The following is a 22,935-nucleotide window of genomic DNA, read 5'->3' as shown; positions in this document are numbered from 1 at the left end:
GACGGTAGCCATGCCAACCCAGGATGGGGCATGGTTAAGTCATATTTTCACTCGGAGAGGTAGACAAGGTGTCACAGCTACTCGGTGTGTTTGGATCACTTGGTCTTCCGTCCAGTTCAACGGACACGTCTCCTTGCGGGACGGAGGGTTTCCTTGACCCAAGATGGTGGCAAATGCAGGTCCGGTAGGCCTCGCGCATCTGCGCTAGCTTCTCCCACCAGAGCTTGCTCACATTGTCCCTCAGGAGGAAGATGAGAGAGACAAAGGCACCGTGCAGGCTGCCGAAGATGACCGAAATGTACCAGATGGCGGGCTCAAAGACTACATTGGCCACGATGAAAAAAGTCCATGTTACCCCAGTGACAATGCCCACCTGCCAAAAATGGAAGTAACAAAACCGAATGTTACATTTAAATGGCTATCTGCCTTGAACAGAAGTACCGCCGATCGGTGTTGGGGGTGTTCATTTGGTTGGTATAGCTATGTGACAGCGCAATGCTTAAGCTTCATAATCGTTCGTGAACCAGCGATGACGTGCTAGGAAAACTGCGCCCGCTCTCCCTCCAGCTCAGGGTCATTACTCATTGGATAATTGTGTGCTAGAACAATTTAAAAGTGACGTTTAAAACTAACAGGGAGTCTTATCTCGAATAACATATGTAGTCCTAATTTGTACTACACCTTTTCGGTAGAAAAATCAACACAGTTCAGAAAATTGGTTAAACGTACCGTTTACGTACCTTATGAATTTGCCATTCCAAACACCACAAAGACTGTGTTTATTACTTACCTTACAAGTTTCCAATTGGTCTTTAGTGTTAGCTTTGATTTTGCATAAAACTTAATAATTTCAGACATTCTGCTATCGAATTAAAGGGTTAATTAGTAAACTCTAAAGCACTCTTTAACTCACTGAAATTCGAATCTCAACTCGAAAGTTGGGAGTTTGGCCAGTAATCTTACCTTAAAGCAGAGTACGATGGTTGTCTTTATACTCTCCTGCCCCACGTGTGCCACGGCGAGTCTGCGATGGTTCGCAATCAGCGTGTAGATCATATAGAGGAAAACTGCAAAATTGACCATAATTGCCAACAAAACGGGCAATCCGAACACCACATACAATTGTACCAACCCGACGATCCAGCAGTTCCCGCCGCCGTACTGGAACAATTCTGTATTGTTTTCACCGACCCTTGACGCTACAAAGCAAAACAACACGGTAACTGTCGGTAAACCCCAAGCAAAAATCGACAGTTTTACCACCTTCCAGTCATTCAATCCACCCTGTCGAGCTTGTTGAGCAGGCCTCAAATTGGACTTGAGGTTGTAGGCCAAATCACAAGCAAAGACACTCATCCAGGAGAAGACAGCCAGCCACGAGAAATGCAGCATGGCGCCTCGGAGTTCGCAGAGCCAAGATTGAGGATCCCGCGCAACAAACATAAGAAAGAGCTGAGAGACGAGCAGCGCCCCCATGAGGTTCATGATGATTTTACCAGGCGTATTACGCAGACTTGGGAACGTACTATAAGTCAAAAAGGTGAGGACAAGACCAACTACGGAGCATGAAGTGCCTATGTAACTGACGTAGGCCAGAGTGTGAGACCATTCTACCCGACACACTCGAGCTGTGCCGTCCGGTAAAAGCCAGTAACTGCCAGCGGTAAATAGAAGACCCGAATTAGTCTGAATGATGGTGCCTCCATCGGTAGATCGGTAGAAATCTTCCGGATACAATGTGATAAGTAAGCAGCCACGACTTCCCGCCAACGGATTGCAAAGAGTAACCCACTCTCGCTTCGAAACAACGGCCTTCCCGACCTCCAAGAAGTACTCTGTTTCGTGCATGAACTCGTGCTGGTCGTAAATGAATCCACTGATGTTGACGCTGAAAGCACCGTCCAGGAAAATTAGGTCTGCGAAGCTGATGTTGTCTAAGATAAAGCCCTGACAGATTTCTTTTGTTTGGGGCTTATTCGAAGCCACAAGAACCACCGATGAAGCATTACAAGCGAGGTCGACGGGGTCTGTAACATTGGACAAAATCAGGTCTAGAGAACTTTGAATGTGACCTGCCCGAGCAAAATTGGTAAAGATAATGAAAATGCGACGTCGTTTGTCAGAGCTGTCTGCCTTTTCGATATCTTGGAATTTCCACAGGGATGCGTTGCTTTCGGATATCTCGTCGTTGTTCGCCGAGATAAAATCCGTCAGACAGTCATCGGAGGGTTTCGGTTGTCTTGGCAACGTACCTTTCACCTGTTCGGTGGAACAGGAGCCCAATACCTCATCGAGAGCCTGGCCGTCAGTGCAGACCAGATCTCGGCAGACACCTTGGAAAGGGTCATACAGCTGCCATCGACTGCAGTTCGTTAACAGCTGGGGAGAGGAGGAGGTTCTGTGGAAGAAACCCTGGTTCTTTACACTATGTACCGTGCGAAGCCTCAAGTCAAATAGAAGGGTGAAGGACAGAGCTGGTTCAAATCTGTGGTTTTGTCCCTTCGACACCTTGCATCGCAGATCTTCAATATCGACAGAGCCAACAGATCTACGACTGCAATTGAAGCAGTGGACGTTCTTATAGACGATGTCCATATCTCTGTGGAACAGTAGGGAGGTGTGGTTTTCACAGAGTTGGATTTGTTCGACAGGGGCAGTCGTGTTGAACGGGCAGGTATCAATGACACCAGGGTAGCATCGATGAGGGTCGTGCGGCATGGAAGCTGGAGGCTGCACGCGAAACTCGGTACACGTGTCGTAATCTGGTTTGCCGCCTTGTACGACCAGCAACGTCTCTCCCGCAGCTGGTTGGCAGTTCCAAAGTTCCACAGACCAAGAACGCAGCTCGTGTTCCTCGTTGCCGTGGCAGAGGGCACAGAACACGTTCTTGAAGACAATGTCACCTGGACCGTTGACGAACATTGTCAGAACCTTTTCCTGCCGTGAAAGAGTGATGTTCTCACATCGACTCTTGATGGCGTCCTCTTTCCAGCTAGGAGGACACCGACTGACCACCATGAAGTTGTTGTAGAAGGAATCGACATCAATGGGTGACACGCAGCCGAGGTAATCAGAGTACTGGGAGCGGAGTATCTGATGCAAGCGAATATCCGGTGACTTACTGACGCAGTTGATCAAGTAGTCTTCGCAGCAGTCGTCGTAGAGGATGCACTGTGGATCGCATCGGCAGGACTCTCTTGGTTTGTCAAATGTGGCGCCCTCCCTATCCATGCAACGAACCGAACAACTCGTTTGTGATTCGGGGCAAACTGTGCCATCACCTGTAGTGTTGGGGGTACCGGAAAATCATTAAAAACTGTGGAACTGTAGCAACCACGTACAAAATATTAACAAACGTTATGACGCACGAAGTAATGTGCTTCAACGCACGTGTCCTCCAGTATAGAGTCATACTAACGAACTGCGACATCTTTATCAATGCGTCCAAAGTGACCTGAAGCATAATGTGTAATGACTGAGCACCATTGGACCAGTGGCACTAAAACTTATGCAGCAAAACTTAGCACAAGAAACGGAGCAGAGCTTATATGACAATCCACTCTAACTAGACTTGCTCTCAGGTTTTTCTCAGATGAAAAACAGCGAGCTTACAGCGGATGGTTTGGCCGGTGCTTAAGAACTCATCTGTGTGCCTGTGCCACGCTCAAACAGTCTGAAACTTATATTTGAGGCCGAGTGCATAAATTCTAAATTTAACATCATAAAGTTTTGTTGTTTTAGCCATTTGTGGTTCATGGCCTGACGTATAGGCCCGCGTGCATTGAGCTCGTAAGTAGAAAACAGGTTGATAGTTGTTTGACGTACCTGTCTTAGAAAAAAGACCGCCTTGTAAGAACGGTCAAGCTGATTGGGGTAAAAAAGTATTACATTGCATTACTTTAAAATGGGGCTTTTTATAGGTTCAACGCAGAAGAAAAAAATGTATGTGGGGGAAAGTGTTGGGGGACGCATATTCCGCCATCGGCTCTTCAGACTGGTTTCTATATGATCGTTTGTAACGGAGACGGTCCGAAAGACGCCAAGACGCAGACGTCAAGAGACGCTGTTCGACGTCATTCCACCCAAAAAAGCGTCCGAAACTCCGACAATTTTCGAAAAAATGCCTTTTTTAGGTGGTAATATTGGCTCTTGAAGCCAAACTGATACTCCAGTTTGATGTAATTTGTTAGTGGTCAGCCATTTTGTTGACGATTGGGGCTGCATAATTTATGCAAGCAATAAGGAGAAAACGGACAAATATGGTATTAAGCAAGAGAAACATCGTTGTACACCCGTCATGCCCGCGTGCGTGTTTGTAAAGGCCCCTCAGAGACTAAACGATGACAGTCGGCAGAGTTGAACTAGGTCAACTTAGCCGATCTGTCTGGAGCTGGTTTGCGTTTGTGGCGACATATCCGTTTGACGTTTCCATTTGTCTGCGTTATTTTACGTCTTGATTGCGTTGCTCTCTGCGTTTTTCACGTCAAAAAGAAAACCAGGCTTATAGACTAATCCGATGAAACGCAATAATTGCGCTAGCACCGCACTCACTTTCTTCAGTTTGACACGAGCGTGCGTTTCAGCAAATCACGACACTCTATTGGTTGAATTGGCATGCAGCGCGCGTACAAACTTTCCACCAGCGCTGTGCCACTCCAGTAATTGGGAACAGCTTTTGTAATAGTTAAAGTTTTTTTCCTTTTTTTTCCGCAAAGGGGCACTTTGGCAATTATTTTAAAGCGAAACTTTTGTAATCGTGACGTCATCAGGGATCACGTGACGTCAATTCAAAAGTTCATTCTTTACAGTCTAATAACTAGTAAACTGTTCTACCGATTTCGGTCAAATTTGGTATGCGCTAAGTCAGGGACGTGTTGTAGATGAAAATTGATATCTTGACCTCATGTGACTTGTACTTCTGCTTTGACTGGAAGTTGTATTTTAACACACAAATCGTCATATCTCATGCACTATACGTTCAATTGCAGTGATAATTGGTTTTTAGTTATACATGCCACTTTGGCAATTATTTGTAATCCAGTTGATTGCAAACTTATGATACTCATTGACAGTCATCAAAAGACAATAAAACATTTTGGGAACAGCTATGTGTTTGTTCACAAACACCACCTCTAGATGTTTCTGTTTTTGGTTGTCGAATTACAGTATAGGAATAGCAACACTCATGAATGCACCCTCTACATTTAAGTATCAACAACCAATTCAGATTTAACTAAACGTGATAGCTGTACGGAGCAACGACAGTAAAATAAGTGTTCACTGAGCAGAATGACAGATGATTACTCCGTGTACGGTGTAAACATTTCCGGATTGCTTGGGCCACTGTGTTGAAAGGCGATCACTGTAAAAGCCAATCGTGTTGAAATTTTTAATTGCGTGATATCTAATTTCAAAGGAAAATCAATCAGGTTCTACTTTAGTTTTGGTCAGTGATTCTGCTCTCTTATGTTTTGGAAACATAGATGTGTGATATCATTTGAATATTTTGACTTATGAGGTTAATAACTGTGGGAATGAGGCATAATTAATAATACATTTTCAATTTGATTTTGATCACGACTATACAGTAAAACGTTCTTGAGTCTTTCTTTATTTTATTTTATCTCTATTGTTTGACTATAGCTAGTGGGATTGGTTTGTGGATAAAAAAATATAATAAATGCCATTAACTCTAAACAATCACGCCAAAGCAGCTCAGAATGCTTTGCGTTTAATCAACACAACACGGACAACTGGGAAGAGAAGGAACGGTGCACTGCGATAGATAACCACACCGAAATAAACACTTGTGCAAGACTGCCCGGAATTTTGTGCCTGTAGGTCGACTCAAAGTGTTACCCTTACAAAGGAGCTCGAAAAAAAAAAACAACGATAAAACCTTGCCGCGGGAGATCCGACGATACCTTGATGGCCCGGTTGATAACATGAACCAGATTTAGAAAATGCTAGGCGGGTAACATTTACCAGATTTGGAAAATGCTGCAGACATTATAATTAATTCAGAGCTCTGGAAGTGTCATCTGACATGTTGAGATCCTGACATAGTTTTCCTCGGGATGGCGATATAATAAAGGCAAGATACCGACATCCTGACTCGGAGATTATTTCTTACAAGTCGACAATGTCGTAAAAGTTGGATAGCACTTCCAGAGCTCCGTAGAGAAAGATCAAGAGGAACGATAACGTAAACGTGACACTTGATTATTTAGTGGGGAAATTGTCGACAGAAGATGCAGTTAGATTAGTTTACATAATCTACACCAACAGTTCCATAACGCTATTTTGGTTTCGGTTACTTCCTTGAACAAATTCTTTTCTGTGTGAATGATTTCTGTGAGTAATTATAACCCATTTTGTCATCCACCATCAGTCCTAAGTTTTGAAATGGCTTTCTCGGGCCGTTTTTAGATAGTGATTACATGTACTGTGTCAACAGTTTAAAATCTCCAATTTTCACTTTAGTTTTGGCATGGTTCAGAAAACTTTAGAATGCATCGTTTCCACTGACGTACGCCTTTTGGCCTGAAGTCTGATTGAACTTTTGAATAAACGCAATAACACTGCATATTTCCTAGGAACTTGCCTTGTTTTCACGCTGATCTGACGAAGCCAGAACAGCCCAATCCAGCCATTTCGAAACCTGACAAGGATCTCGGCATGTTTGTCAGACAAAAAGTTATTATTTTGCCCGATGAAACATAAATAACGCGCTGGGTCTCGGAACATGATACACAGTATTAGTAATAACAAGTATTATGAGGACAAGTCTCTGGTGCAAATACATTTAACGTTTTGACTGCAACCGTATCCAAGACTATAAATCGATCAATCAAAATTTCCGGTCCAATTGGTCGCTGGTGGTTCAAGAACAAGATGACGACTGATCTAGTTAGCTTTGTAAAGCCTACATTTCATTTATTATTATTTTTTAATTTTCCCGACTGCTGAGTAGGTCTATAGGCCTACGACACAGCCTGCTAGAAAGCTCTGACTAGTGATAAGGCCAAGTAAATAACGAATATTGAGGACAAAAGCTACATACAATCAAACCACGAAACGACAAGGTTAAAATTTGTCAAATTTCCCCCTAAATCTAAAGGAAAGTTGGTAAGGCCCAAAGCAGACCGAAAGCCTAAAACAACGCAAGCAAAAATGTGAGTTCGGGTTTTCGGAAAACTGGTAGACAAATTACTTGTGGTACGAAATCGAGGAGGAAATTCACCCCATAGTCCTTTGACAATTGACCCTGACGAAAGGGTAGGGTTATGTGTAGAACGCTAGCTCAAAACTGAGGCGTGGAAACTTACATTGAACAAAATATGCCACGGCAGTAATCAGAAGAACACGCTTGGCCAGGCGGCATGTAGACCCGTCGCGACTCCGGCCCATGGCTGGCGGGTTAAGGGCCGACGGGTTAGGTCTCTCGATGGGCGAAACCTGTTCTCCTCCTTGCTTGTCAGAGATAAAGTGACCATTAGTACCCCACACGTGGGACAGTTAAGATAGCAGTGACAGGTGACTGGCACATGATATGGCATTTGAAGTTCACAAAACGAGGTCCCAGTGGTGAGTTTCAGCGGAACCATGAGGTAATTTCCAGGAGACGTGCATCGTGATTGGACAATCATCAATGACGCAATGTGCTATAATTGCTGCTCATTCGCTCTAAGTTACGTATAATAGGTAAACGTTCTTTAAACGGCTAGTGACAGCAGACGTACCGGTCCCTTTTCAAGGTATAGCGCGTGCTCAGAACTTGTACCCATGCTCAGAACAACGCGCCAGTTTGTTTGTTGCCACCATGCCAAGCGTCTTAATGTCTCCCATTCTTTTCGTTTTATGTACCACATCATGTATTTCCAACAAGGGCAGATCCACGAGCAACGTTGGCCCTGCCTCCCATAAAGAAATTTAAAACGAAAAATAAGAGAAAGGTGATTTTTCGCCTCTATCACATTTCTGCTTCTAAAAAACGCGTGCACGTAAAACGCCCTAAAACATAGCCTTAGCCCTCGAAAAAGCCATAAAAGGTTACATGAAAAAATCCACAAATCTCTCACCTTGGGAATTTGTTTCTAGATCCGCCTTTGTTTTCCAAATTTCGGTTTCGACCCGGTCAGGAGTAATATGTTTAATTTCAAAAAGTTACTGTAAGAAAGATAAAACCTGACTCCAGACTTTTTTTCACTCCAATTTGTAGCTTAATAGCCGCGCTGAACGTTAAGTTCCGCCTATATTAGGCACAGTGATTTTAAGCAAGAAGCCAACGCCCCGATGAATTCCACATTTGGAGAACACACCCTTCATGAAATAAGGATAGACCTGTGTGGTACGCTTGGGCGCTACGGAGCTCCAGGAGTGCCGCACAACTTGAACCCCTGATAAATATGGCACGACAGAGGATTTTATCACAAGACGACGACATTACCGGAACCAAGATGTTGACATCCAGTATAATAACATTCATGACGGAATAACAAACCAGGATCTCAACCTCGAACTTGTTTTAGATTACAAACGTCCTGGGATATGTTACAAAGAATTGGCAACTACATGTATTTGGTTGTGTGTTTCTTTGGAATTTCTTTCTCGTTCTCAACTTGATGAAACTGATGCATTGTTCAAGTGGCACCTATTTTGTGCAATTGATTTTTTTGTACAAAGACAGCTTCAGTTGATCTTGTGCAATTAACATAACATAAAACAATTTATAAAACTGCGCTAATCGGATTAACCTCTGTAGCATTAACCACCTTGGACCACCGTGACATTTCAAGGATGCTGTTTCCCTAACATATTACAAAACAGAACTCTATTCAGTTCAGTGTCCTCATTCTGTAGGCTCTCGCCATGATCACGCGTTACATGGTGTTAAATAGTGTAAACAGCATTTTGACTGCTGTGGTAAATCCGAACAGATAGAACCACAAACAGTGGTCAATAGGGATTATCCCCGGAACACACCATCAGATTTAATGAAGTCTTCAGTTTCGAGAAAAAAATTGCATTCAGGTTTAACATATAATGGACACAAAACAATATCTGTCAATAATTGCAATGGAGAGAATTCAAACTTTTTAGGGGGGGCTAATAAGCTGTATTTCAGGAACTCCAGGGTGTCAGTTCCAGAACACCGTACATAGCCATGCACGGAAATCAATAATCAACTGTAATTAAGGAACTGACGTCAGAGTCATGAAAACCAAACCTTTTCTGGTTTCGATTTTAATGAGCTGCTATGATTCCTATTGCTTGAAAATTTACCTCGTAATTTTGTTATCGGTTTCTCAATTACTGGCGTCATTAGACGACACGATCCAGGGGGTGAGGGTGTTGGGTCAGGAAGAAAGGGGTTATATGAAAACTGGCATGTACGTGACGCAAGTCATAGAGGGTCCTCATCAGCATCGATTTTTTTCAGTTGGAAACAACATGGTTAGCACGGGCCGGTTACATGACAAATGGCCATGTTAAAGTACATGCAGATTGCTTGAGGCGCTGGTTCTCTGCTCATTCCTGCACGGCACTACTCTCCTCAGCAATGGTGTTTGTATCATCGGCGACACGAGTATCGTTGGTCCCTGTCTCAGCACGGGATGGAATGGACAAGGTACACAAGGCGCAGTGTCTACAGAGGAGTTGGCCCTGATGAGACGAGCCGATGGCGATGAGATAAAGTCTCGACATTTCGAACAGTAATCTGTTCTGAAGAACTGTTCCTCTTCATGAAACTACAGGAAGTTCAGTTCTTCACTCTTTAAGAAACTGATGACGATAGAAAGCACAGTGATCGAAACGTCGATACCCTTTTTTTCCACCACTAACTCTTCTCCGAGCAAGACATCTTCTTCAAAGCGGCTGCCTCCATAGTGCACCCACAAACACACTTCTCCGCCAAGCAAAGCTTCAAGCAACGCTTAAACTGGTGTTTTTTTTTATCGGAATAAGCTTGAGAAAGTCTGAAAAGACTTTGTCTGAGGCCAAATTTTTTAAAAAGGGAAAAAAGTTCCGATCGATGGACTGTCACTCCATCAAATAGGTTATTTAGGAGCTTATATATTTAACTGATGAGCAGTTTGCTGGAAACAAAATGTCAAAATCTGCGTGCGGGAACGCAACAATTATCGACATTGCTAATAGAAACAAACCAACTGGGTGGGGAAACACAAGCGGAGCTCGGAGCCAAGAAACCTCCTTTTGTCTTTAGTCTGCCTGGATTTACTGTATGATTTGGTGCAGAGTGAATATGTTTTCCCATTTGTACTTTGAACGACGATCCTGCTGCCCGCATTTGGTGCTTCCATTTGGAACAAGATCCTATGGAGCCATCATAATTTCCACGCGGGATCCGACACAAATATTGTCCGACTGCAGACAGAACATGCTACATACTGTACATCAACATAGCATATGAGGAAATCTGAGTCTTGTTTATTACCTTCATAAAATATTTTTGATATTTAATTCATTCAAATATAATTGGAATGAATTCCATAAAATAAAATAATAATTCCATACATGTATGTATAAAAGAGAACTGTAATAGATTTGTATTATAGCACATTACTGTCGCATTAGGGAGCCAGGTTGGCCTTCTATCTTCATAGGTAAGCTCAAATCCCTTCCACACTGAGTGGGTTGATTTTTAAAATGTTTTTTATTTTAATTAAAATCGTCATCACCATCCCAATTTGTTTTGTCTTTCTTGCAGGATTACATCAAATCTGTGCGCTTACAACATTCCTGGCATACTGTGGCCAGAGAATAATTCGGCAAACATTTTACGGTGGTATAAAAGGAAGATATCAGTCGTGACAAAACAAAATTTGCGCAGTTGATTAAAGGGTCAGGAAATGGATTGATTTTAAATTTCAGAAATTCACGATACACCTTTCTTTAATATTCTTACCTCCCTGAGGTAATGCCGATGCAGAAAGGAGACAATATGCCCATTAATTTTTAAAAACCTTTTCAAACTCTACAGAGTGAACTGCTGGTATCAAAGTTTAATGAGGAAAGCTTCTAAACACTCCAGGCTCATTAGTTAATTGGACCCGTGTAAAACTCAGATCATCAAGTCACCTGCCAGATTTGACACCCCTAAGAGTAATTACGCACGCCTTGTGCCTTGGGCATGTGTAGTAACCAATCAGTGGCAATTCAAGGTCCTGGGTCTAGGGTTGGGGAATGAAATTTCTTTTTTTTTTCGAAAATGACTGTCCAGTTACTTTTATGCGTGGAAGAACCTGCCCTCCCCACAGAGGTGGTAGTACCATTTCTGAAACGCTGGCCCTTGTAATTAAACAAAACGGGCAACATGTCTTGGGGGGGGGGGGCAACTTCCCCTGCCCCACTGGATAGGCTAACTGCTAATGATGCCCGTCCTCATTCGAATGAACCTGGATTGATGAGACCTTACAAGCTTGCCTTCGTTGCCAATACTTTCTCCGGGTCGAGTTTGATGTTGGTGCCTATTAGGACGTGCTCATTTTTTCCTGTGAGGATTTTGTCGTAATCAGCGTTGTATGGCAGGCCTACAAACAGGAAAGGGACCATAGAACGCCTTGCCAGTAATCGCAGGTAGGCCTAATTGGACATGACTATAACTGTGTTTTTCTTCATCTGTTTTGCTTGCCCCTTTTTTACACCATACAAGGTCCCAGAATTGGAAAAATGACAAGAGAAATGATCACTTGCTGGCAGGAATACTTGCACTACTTGGAAAAAATAATCGAATAAAGAGAAAATAATTGGTAAAACACCGCAACCTTTTCTGTACAGGTCTGATGTGGCATTTTGAAGGGAACAGTGGCTATGATAATGTGTTTCCTATTTTAACAAGATTTCACGTTTTCTTCTCCTTCGCCTTGTCATTTTAATGAAGGTGGAAAGTTGAAAACAAAGTGGGAGGATACCTTCTTGCTAATCTTTTTTGATTCTGCACCAAAAAATCAAATCTGGAGGTTACAGATCGTAATTTGTATGCTGTTCATATGTTGAGAGTTGACAATATTATATAATCAGATATGATTGGCAGGTGTTACTAATGATTTGGCAGAAATACTGAGGGACATCCATGTTTGCATCCGATTATATTTTACAATGAACGGATCCGACACAGAGGTATGGAGGAGCCTAAACAACTACTGATATATTACTGCTGTTTGACCCAGTGGGCATGTGTTAAAGAGCACCTCTAAGGAAAACATGTTTTCTCTGATTTTATCAAATTACAGAAGCATCCAAATCAAACTCAGTGTCAACTGTCTTCAGAGCTCAACTATAACAAGCTGAATAGGACTTTTTTTCTGTTCATGCCAAGATGCGAATTCGGAATGTAGATTGCTTGTTGCCATTGTTTGGCATGCACAAGGGTTTATCCACTACCAACGCAGGGAGAGGGTTCCCCTTGTTCTCTCTTCAATGACGCAATCTACATTCAGAATTCACGTCTTGGCATGAATAGAAAAAAGCCCTTTTTAGCTTGTTATAGTTGAGCTCCGAAGACAAATGACACTGCGTTTGATTGGGATGCTTCCAATTTATTTGAACAGATAAAATCAGAGAAAATATGTTTCACTAAGAGGTGCTCATTCAGAGGAAATATTGAGCTTACCTAGTTGTGAGGACAGGAAAGCCAGTGTTGCATGCAGGTTAAGCTCCATGGCGAGTGTAGGATCCAGACTGCCGGCAAAATGCAGCAGTCTGGCCGCCGATTGCCGGAAGAGAACCGCAAAATCCGTCTGACTCTGATGTATCGTTCCACTGCAAATAACAAGGCACTTCAATAGTATGGCGGCACTTGGGTAATATTTACCTCCAACACAGGTGATTCAAAGTGATGCACACCACCTACAGATTGCCAGGGAGAGGCCCTATTTGCAGTGCATTGTGGGAAAACATTTGACAAAAAATCTTGGTGCCGACTGCGATATACGTGGGGAACTTGAAATTGTTCCACTGTGTTTTGACTGGCTTGCGGATTCCGTAACGTGTAGAGTATCGGTGTTGATTAATGGTGTTTTGATGAGGCACAGAATGCTCTGATCACACATTTCCTCAAACTGCCTACCAACATTCGCTCAAATGGTAATCGTGGCGAGGCGGCCATTTTTTTGTCAATAGTAATCGTGAAAAATGACTTCTCCATGACAAACTCTAGGTGGCGCACTGTATTTGTGGATTGCCCGTATTAAGGGGTTTACCCGAATCCACCATATATTCATCACACTGTAAAGTCGATATTGTCCGAGAGCTCGTGGGTGGGGCTAGAACCCCTGCCTTCCTGCCGACATAAGTTTTTTGGGGGGCACCGGGGGGTGTACACATTGTTTTTTCAGGGGGGGACTGAAAAGCAATGAACTCCAAAGCCTTGTACACAGGATGTGTGCATTTCCAAAATCCATGTTGGGGAGGAGGGACAGGGGGTTGCCATAGAGATTCTTTCCTCGCCTTTCTCGGTGGCCCAGGTTCATCTCTGCGGCCTGGATTCAATTCCTGGCTTAGTCCACATACGGATTGATTGATATGTCTGATTCCGTGAGTTCTACCCAGAATATTCTTCTGGGGTTGTCTTCCCTGTATCAAACTATATTGTACATATTGGCTCTTCTAGAGATTCGTTCAGGCTGACGAGGTACTAGTGTCTAGGTACATGTACTATAGTCTCTAGGTACTAGTCTCAGTCTCTAGGTACATGCACTATAGTCTCAAGGTACTAGTCTGTAGGTACACCTACTATAGTGTCTAGGTACTAGTCTCGAGGTACTAGTCTCTAATTTATTATTTTTTATTTGATTTGAGGACTCCTAACTTCTCTTACCAGAATAAAGGTAAAACCAGTCATGTTCTGCCAAGACTGAGAGAATTTACCGTATCGTTATCATTCTTCTATCATTGGTTGGCTCGTCGAACTCAGGCACCAATCGGATCATGCGGGCCACGTTGGCAGGCCAGTGGAACTTCTCTGTGTTGATCAAGAGCACTGGTTGGTGGATATCGGCATACGTGGACTTGTCGACGGGAAACAGCCATGCATCCAAGGCCACACTACATCTGTGGCAATAGATGAATGAAGTTATTTGCCAAGTCACTTTGAGGGACTCAATATTTAAATATTTGTCTTTACATTTGAGTGTGTGGTGGTCTGATTCATTGAGTTTTGGTAGAATTCTGTGCCTTAGATAGCTTGGAGTCCAGCTGATGTACTTTCCTCATCGGTGATTTACTCTCCTAGTCCATGTGAGATTAAACCTCACAGAAAGTTACAAAAGAAAAACTCGAAAGAAGAGTAATTTGAATTGTTGAGCATGTTACTCATAAAAACTTGACATGTGCTTTCAGAATGCAATTATGGACAGTTCAGCCATTCCTATTGGTCCAGAGCCCGACATGCAGCTGGTCTTGAACAGGTGATAAAGCACCGGCTGGAAGTGTGCCACCTCAAGCAGCCCAGATTTGGACAAAACTATTTTTCTCCCTTGATGGGAAATAAGTGCCTACTATTGTTGGGCCTCTCACAATCCAAGATAACTTACTTGAATCGTTTGTCTTGAGATAACGTCAACAAGGCTGTGGCGGCCCCAAATGAGTGGCCGCATATTGCTACTTTGTCGCTGTCCAATTTGCCCTGCAATGAGAATGGGTGAAACAGATTTGAAGTTGGGAAATGCTATTAAGACTTTTGGGGGAGGGGTAGTTTGATAAAGTAGTGCTTTTCTCTTCACACCTTATTCAACTGATGGACCCGTTTTGTACCGGTAAATAAAAAGAGAAAAACAGGGAGAGACCCAGCCTCATAAATGTGACAAAGGCATAAAACCAACAGTTCTGCTTGCGGTTAACGAACCTTCCTGATTTTATGGCTGTGACCCTAAAATTGATATCGGCTTTGTTCACACCCCACTTTGGAAAATTGCGGATCTGCTCCTGATTCGTGCATACCACCAGCCAAGTTGCATGTACACGTATCTGGGGACTTAGGATTCTGACAATAAATAAGGGAATAAATATGTGCTTGGCTGGTCTTCAACATTCCCAGATCAGGAAATTGGACAGTGATACATGTAAATGCCCGAGCTCACGGTGAGGGGCGTCATTAGCATCCGTTGTCAGAAGTTGCTTCAGTAACATCTTGGGGTCATTTTGACACCAAATTTATGAAAATCTGCACAAACGAACCTTGCACAAAGCCAAATTTTCTGAGACAGGCCAGCCAAAATTGCCTCCTTTTCTGTGATGTGCTCAATGCATGTGGGCAAACACTCCTGTAGCCTTAAACTTGGAGTGGAAACTTCACGTCTGCATGATGAGTTTCTTTACATGCATGCCAAGTTTGAAAAAGATAAACATGGGACAACTGATTTTTCATTTAGGGGGAAGGGCAGAATCCAACACTCACCAGCTGTGAGATGATCCCCACCAAAAAAATTAGATCTTTTAGATTTAAATGCCAAACTGAGGAGTGGTTAGAGATACATTGGTAGGAGGCAAGAAGGGTACAGTCTGTCCACAACTTGAAACTAATAAGCCTTCACTGGTTCCCCTACCTTAAACATGCTTCCGTCAAATTCATCATTGAGTGCATTGACAACTGGCTCCCCGCTGTTCATCTTCAAGAGCAGATCCAATGCCCGTGTGCACTCCTCAGCACGCTGGCTCAGCTGTTTGTACATAAGGAGAAGGAAATCAGAGGTCACCATGAAACTAGCAGGATCATTTTTTGCCCAGGTATTTAACAAAGTCAGGGTCATTCAGTCAGGAGTACTACCAAATATGGGCAAAGTGACCTTTCCCCTTGCCCCTACTGACAATGTTTCGGAGTTCATTGCTGAAATACAGTCATTTTAATCCAACTTCAACGTCGTCTCAAGTTGGCAGCAATGACTATCTGATTGCATCAGTACAAATCTCTTTTAGAACGTGCAGATGATGTCTATAATGGCATTCCATCTGCACAGCCAATCAAATTTTGGCAAATGGAACTTTTCGATGTCCTTGTTTAATATGCTCCAACATTTAAGAAAATCAACTTGTGTCGTGGGAACACCCACAATCCTTTGCAGGCTCCTAAAACGGGCCTCGTGATTGGTCAGATTGCATGAGATTTGTGATGCATAACCATACAAATTTAATACCCTGTCCATGAGCAATTGGTCATGTCCAAATTGTCTGACAGAGGTGGGCAATGTCGAGCCCATCTCCGGAAAATCTATTTGATGAAGTAACAAATCTGCCCAAATCCCAGATCTTAGACAATTTTAGCTTTTTTTTAATATTCTGGTGACAATTTAGCCTATGTGATTTCAAAAATTTGAGAAACGAAATACACAGTTTTGTTGACTATGCTCATTACACCAAGCGACGTACATAAAAGTTATCTGCTGACTCAGTGTTGGGTTTTGACAAGTCTCACTAGAACTTTTCACTTGTAACGGCTCTGAGATTTGCATTCTGACGAAATGAAAAATCAAAGTCCTGTGATGTACATGTATAAACACATGTGCGCTGTATACAACAATTTGGCACCTTACATGTACATATGCGATCTAGAATTACCATTTTGATGAAATGATGTTTATCTTTACAAATTAACCCTACTATGGTTTACAGTACAAATGTGCACAAATGCCCACAGTCACTGGTGAGCATGTAGTTTCTATATGGAACTCAAACATGCACAGGTTCAGTGTGTACACAGTTGGTTGTCAGCACAAAATGACCCAGGGTCTTTTGTGCAGTCCTCTTCACTGCATTTGGTTTACTGCACAATGATGCACATGAAACAGTGAAGCACAGTTGTTGGGCAGCACAAAAGTGCAATCTGATATTCCTGTGAGGGACAGTTGGTGCAGTGCACAACACGACACAGCTGTGCTTCTTTGAGGTGTTTACCAAGTGACCCAAAGAGTGACTTCAGCATAGGAGGGTTAATGAAAACCGAGAAAGTTTCTCGGCTTTTCAACTTATGGTTAAAATGGTTCAGAGTCAATAATGCGAAAGGTGCATGGAAGCCTCACCTGGTTATTTCTGATCTCAAAGTCGTCTCCTTCCACCAGAAGGATAGGTATCCACTCCTGGACCCGGCCTCCAGAGGGCGCTTTGCAGTCGCTCTCATCTTCGGTGACATCTTTGATGACGTAGGTGGCACAGGCCGACTTATCTCTGGGATAAAAGAAAGCCGGTAATTTCAAAACACAACAAAATAAATAAACTCCCCAGGTCTTTTTGGTCAAATGCACACTCAAAACTGCAAACTCGCTCAACAGGAATACCGGTGACTCAAAATAGTGCACCTCCAAAAGTTTGCAACATGTTGGCCAATCACAACGTGTGAAATCTGTCAACCTACTGTGCCTTTGGAAAGGGTCAACAGATTTTGCACGTTGTGATTGGTCAACGTGCTGCAAACTCTTGGAGGTGCACTACTGTGAATTGCCAGTATTGATACAGCCTCAATCCCCCAAAATCCTCCGTTATTTGCTCCTTGGAGGGGTGGTCACTCTTTCAATCTTTCAAATCTTCTAGCAATAATTTGTTAACATGTTGAGGCAGAATTAATGACATCAAACAGCAGTGCAGATGACCTGTATCATTTACATGTATGCACAAGTTTTCCCAAGACCTTGGCACAATGCCTCAATCCTTTCAAAATCATCCACACTTTGAAGCCTTTTTTTGGAAAATGACGAGGGACAGATTCCCTCTCCCAAGGAACTCGGCTGAGCCATGCCCAATTGTTTTGAATCTTGGCATGTAAATACAAACACTCCTTAGCATTACAAATGTTTTGACCTCAATCAGACATTGACATGGTTTTCTTTTTAAGGTCATTTGAAATTCATGGCTACATGCATGCCAGATTGCCTGCACTGAGCACTGCAGTGGCAATAATTTACAAGCACGCTGCATGAGAACACGTTTGATCTTTTGCCAAGGTGGTGTCAAAATGACCGCAAAGGGTTGCTCTGAAAGGCTCAACTTCTAAACAAAAATGTACTGTGGCAATACCGGAGAAGCTGAAGTGGGGGACGGATCCCCCCCCCCCCCGCAACTCTTTTAGGGTTCAAATTCATTAAAAATTCTTTTTGAAGGGCCAGATCTTGTCAATGCCAGAAGGGAGGATGATAGGATGGGGAGAGGAATCTCCAAAGGTCCAAGCTGTCCTGTGTCCGAGTGTTTTGAACTTGGTAAGCATGGAAAAGGCAATTACTCCAAAAGCATCAACGAATTAATCGTTGCTGTAGGCCTAACTTAAAATGGTTTTGTTGTTGTCCACTTTAGTATTTAAACCTCACACACCTCATGTGTGTTAGCCTGCTTGCATTATACCCTTATCATTGAAAAAATTAACTTTTTGACCAACCTGTCAAGCAAATACTACATGTAAATATGGGCAGTTTGTGAGAGCATTGTGTTTTTTATTATAATACAAAGCTGGTACAAAATGACTGTACGTACATGTATGTAGACGTTGTTAGAAAATCGCCCAAGGCCTAGCCTTTCTTTAAAAATTTGCATCGCAACGACATGAGGGAAAATGTTGAAGGACGGTCGGAGTTCAACCTGAAAATATAGTTTTACCTATGCTCGACGGCTCCAACGATGAATCCGTGAGATGCCAGCTCCACACATATGGAGGAGTAGGTCGTCCGACACGCCGAGAGACCATGCGAGAATATCACGACGGGGAAGGGTGTGTTGGACTTAGCAAGCGGCGCATTCTCAATGGCCGGGATCTTGAAACTTTCTGTGGAACGTTCAGGCCATAAAAACGAAAATACCAATTGAGAACACAGATCTGGGAAACCAGTATTTTCATGAACTGTCTATGGAGATACATGTAAATGCAACGGGCCATGCAAAAAACCCTTTCTAATCTGGGTTTTGTATTAAAGGTAGGGTCATAGTTTGATTTTTGTTCAGGTTGAGGATGGGGCCTACTGTAACGTCCTCAATCCTATCAATGCAAAGTCTTTCTGAACTTCTTGAACATGTTGAAGAATCTGGAATTAGGGATTTCCATTTAGAAATAGTATTGCCCAAAGGAAAGAAAATAAAACAAACAACAAAGAAAAGCAATAATTCATGTACAAAAAGTACTGCAAAGGTTTTCTGCTATGATTCCCCATGACTCCTCCTCACAGCAACCTTGAGATCAATTCAGTCAACTCAATCTTCACACCTTGCCAAATTTCCTCAAGATCAAACGAAGGAAATTAAACATTTCCCTGTAATCACCAGGGGCCAATTTCATAGAGCTGCTTAAGCACAGAATTAGCTTAAGCATAAAAAACCTTGCTTAATAAACAAAGATTACCAGCTCAAACTCTATGTGATTGTCATGTTAACCAAAAGACAGGTAAATACCATTCCAAAACATTAGGTACATGACAAAAATTTTGGCTGGTAACCTGATTTGTCAAGCAAAACTTTTCACGCTTCAACAAATATTTTAGCTTAAGCAGCCCTATGAAATAGGCCCGTGTAGCTAAAAAGAGGACTGAGGAACATACCCTACCGTACCAATCCCTGACCAACGTATCTACACATGAAGAATTCAGTTACATTGTAATTTGTACATGTTCTGATGCATACATGTACATTAGGTTCACTGAACTCCCTCCGGAGACCTTTAAGCTAGAATGCAACGGCAGACCCACAAATCCTCCGATGGTCTCCATGTACATGTAACAAAAAAGTGGGTCCTGCCTCAAATCTTCCAAAATCCTCTGTAACTTCTAACATTTATTCCTGCAGAGGGGTGCCCACTGCCTCAGTCATTCAAAATCCTCCAGCAACCTTTGACATTATGTTGAAAGAATGCGAATGGTACCCTGGAGCAGTGGGGATGATTTCATTGTAGGCCTGATGGATCTATTCAAGGCCGAGCACATCCTCAAGGTCCAGTCCAAGACACTGACAGCTAGAGTGCATCTTTCAAAACAAGACTTTGGGAGCACTGGTGGCAGAAGTGGGAGGGAGGAGCAGCACCCCAGCCCACTTTTTTGAGAGGGGGGGGGGAGCATGACCCCACTTTTTTGCAGGTCCTAAAATGGGGTGGGGCTTCATGAATTGGCCTATTACTGTACTGGCTGATGCCCGATGGTCTCACAATTGGCCCCCACTTTGAAAATCATTCCACCACCAGTGTTTGTGGAGGTTAGGATTGAAATACAGGAATACAGAAGGGGCTTTGGCCTCCATGTTATGTTGCATTCCAGTATTTCGATGAACCTGGATCCAACCTTGCAATGTAATTAAAACCACACACTCCCGCACCGTAGTTGTGGGGACATACACGTACACTTGACATTTTACCTATTTTGTGGGACCAAAAACATTGTGAGGACTCAGAAATGTCCCCACAACTCAGTTCAAAGGTTTTCCCTTAAAAAAAAAAGAACTTGTCCCCTGAACGTGGTGAATGCCTACCCACGTGTACGCACCCATTCACATACTAAAATACATGTACATGTGGAAATACCTGTGAGGAACGTCAGCAAGGAGGCTGTCACTGAGGCTGCGCGCTTGTAGCCCGCGTAGCTCACAAAACCCTCTGCGTACTCCCTGCTTGGAAGCCACGCTGCGTAGGCTGATGAATCGCTGGCAATGCTGGCTTTCGGGGAAGCAGCTGGATAAAACAGGCGCAGGAAACTCCTGCAAGGGCAGAGGTAAAGATATTGTTTTTAGTGGGCTCAGCCCTAAAAGATCCAGGCTTTTCGAACCTTTTCGCAGCAGGTGGATGGAATCCTGGCCGACGGAGATGTCTTTTCCCAAGACAGATGGCCACCAACCCTGACCTGTCTCAGATCTTCTGTTATTGTCTTAACTGTGCCTTACAAAATCCTCAAAGGAAAAGTCCACCTTTTCAATCGTTTTCCTGACAGCAGGTCCGATTCTCTACTTTCCTCTGGAAACACCCCATCTGCCTTGATCCCTGATGTACATGTATGACAGGTGCCAGTACATGTTCTACAGTATGACCCTGGGGCACTTTTGCCAAGCACCGGTAAAAAAGAACAAAAGCTTGTCGTCTTGTTTGTTTAAGGGAAGAGGTCTTGCTTTTTTTCCAGCAGAGTTTGGTGCAGCTCACAAAATGGGTTACCACCAACAGACCTTTTCCTGTGATGTCATGATCATGCGGGACCGCGATGTGTTGTGATGGTAATGAGTACACAGTATTGTGACGGTAATCTACATTAGTTAAATTTAGTCACGCAGGTAAAAAAGGTCTACTGTCAGTGGCAGAACTTTGTCAGCTTTGATCCGCTGTTTGCTCAACAAGACAACCATCTCTGAAAAATGTGAAAAGTATCAAAGTGCATAAATGTATACCACAGAAATGGAAGAAAATCGTTAACTCTCCCTGCTGGGAAATTTGACTATGTGTAAGTCTGCACACTCTGCATCAAATAAAAGCATGGCATTCAAAGTAATACATGTACATGTATCTGCAGATGGAAAAACCTCATTTCTCCACATAAGTGACCCAGCATGCATCATTAATGGCACTTTTTCTATTCAATACAACTTTGTGCTACCGTAATTTGGGTTGGATTTAGCAACAGTTTTGAAAGCTACAGAGCAACCATGTCACACGAGGAATTTGGCTGGACTGTACATGTAACTGGGTTAAAATGGCCAAAACAATTCCCGCTTAATAACCCCTTCGCACCAGGGACTGTCGACAGCCATGGCTTTGTGTGAGGATAAGTGCATACCACACATACAGTCTATTCACCATGCAGCTGCTGGTTCAATGGGGGCCTGCTGCTGGACAGAGCTTTGCATTCTGGGCATACCACAGCCCAGCAGTCACGGTCAAAAGAATCCCAGCATTGAGGGGTTAATGAAATTGTGAACCCGACTCATGAAGACCCATGAAAAGAGTTTGCATGTTTGGTCCTCCAAAAAGCAAAAACTTGTAATAAATTTCAAATGATTCGGTGTTTTGTCCTGTCTTTGTGATCATTTTCTGACAGTTTTGGGGTTCGGTGCGGGGTTGCAATTTACATACATTATGGAGTACTAAAAAACACCTGTTAATTTTCTTGAAGCACTAGTACGACCCACCTACATGTACATATCAAAAACCATCAAAAAGAAACACAGTTACCATGGTTACCAGGACTTACATACATGTACATGTTAACAGTGGCCTAGAGCTCACCCGTGGATGGTGGTATCACACATGATATCCATGCAGCCAACGGAGTACTTGCCATGCCCTGGCAATATGCCAGCATCTGCACTTTTTGTAAATGGCCACATGATGACGGCAGCGAAGTGACGATTCAACAATGTCCAATCACAGAGACGGAAGTGCATGCGTTAATTGCTTATTCACAGCTGTGAACCTTTTTAATGAAAATTGAAAACAGTAAATCGGGAGAAATGAACTCACATGTATATCTTTTTTATCAATGAATGTACAGTAGTCATACTTTACATCTTGCTTTATTAAAAGAATTCATATCCATGCGGGGAGTCAGGTTGGCAAGGTAGTTCTTTCCTTGCCTCCCACCTCTTGTGGCCCGGGTTCAACTCCCGGCCCGGCCCACATGCAGATTAGGTTTCAGTCCCTACCTGACTCCATGGGTTTTACCCAGACGAATACCTCTGGGGTTTTCCTCCCGCCTCTAAAACTGTAACTGCTTGCCATGTCAGAGAATGTGGGTTGTTTGGTGGCTGCCAGAGGCGACCTTGTATGCCATCGGCTCAACCATTCATTGTTCCACCCTGAATGTCTTCATTGTAAAGCGCATTTGAACATATCTATATGAAATTTGCGCTTCATAAATGACAAAATTATTGTTTATTATTACCTGGCTTGTTTGGACATCACTTGATGCATAGAACTACCAGTACATGTATGGCATGTACATGTACAGAGAAAATGGACAAAATGAGTGA

The 22,935-nt window shown here is 43.0% G+C and overlaps 4 protein-coding genes across 6 annotated transcripts in view; all 4 read right to left on the bottom strand.

Moving 5' to 3' along the window:
- The window catches only part of LOC110989465 (uncharacterized), a 58,198-nt gene that overhangs the window by 6,907 nt on the left and 28,356 nt on the right, over positions 1-22,935 (bottom strand). The window lies entirely within an intron of this gene.
- The window catches only part of LOC110989458 (platelet-activating factor acetylhydrolase-like), a 68,312-nt gene that overhangs the window by 44,539 nt on the left and 838 nt on the right, over positions 1-22,935 (bottom strand). The gene's annotated exons all lie outside the window — the stretch shown is intronic.
- LOC147797922 (uncharacterized) lies at positions 35-7,410 on the bottom strand. Its single transcript, XM_087142439.1, has 3 exons — positions 7,329-7,410; positions 964-3,281; positions 35-373 (listed from the first exon to the last, which is right to left on the bottom strand). Exons 1-3 carry the CDS (start codon positions 7,408-7,410, stop codon positions 35-37), a joined length of 2,739 nt encoding a protein of 912 aa, XP_086998565.1.
- LOC147797921 (platelet-activating factor acetylhydrolase-like) lies at positions 10,426-22,365 on the bottom strand. The gene is made up of 9 exons (XM_087141892.1): positions 22,193-22,365; positions 20,507-20,679; positions 18,604-18,769; positions 17,040-17,184; positions 15,570-15,683; positions 14,559-14,650; positions 13,894-14,076; positions 12,638-12,786; positions 10,426-11,555 (listed from the first exon to the last, which is right to left on the bottom strand). The coding sequence occupies exons 1-9, from the start codon at positions 22,348-22,350 to the stop codon at positions 11,437-11,439; spliced, it is 1,299 nt and encodes a 432-aa protein (XP_086998018.1). The 5' UTR covers positions 22,351-22,365; the 3' UTR covers positions 10,426-11,436.

The sequence above is a fragment of the Acanthaster planci genome, linkage group LG10 (assembly GCF_054643075.1).
Source record: "Acanthaster planci isolate LZ-2023a linkage group LG10, COTS_SCS, whole genome shotgun sequence".
Taxonomy (NCBI): Eukaryota; Metazoa; Echinodermata; class Asteroidea; order Valvatida; family Acanthasteridae; genus Acanthaster; species Acanthaster planci.
The sequence above is the reverse complement of the archived record's forward strand: the minus strand, read 5'-3'. Positions and strand labels throughout refer to the sequence as shown.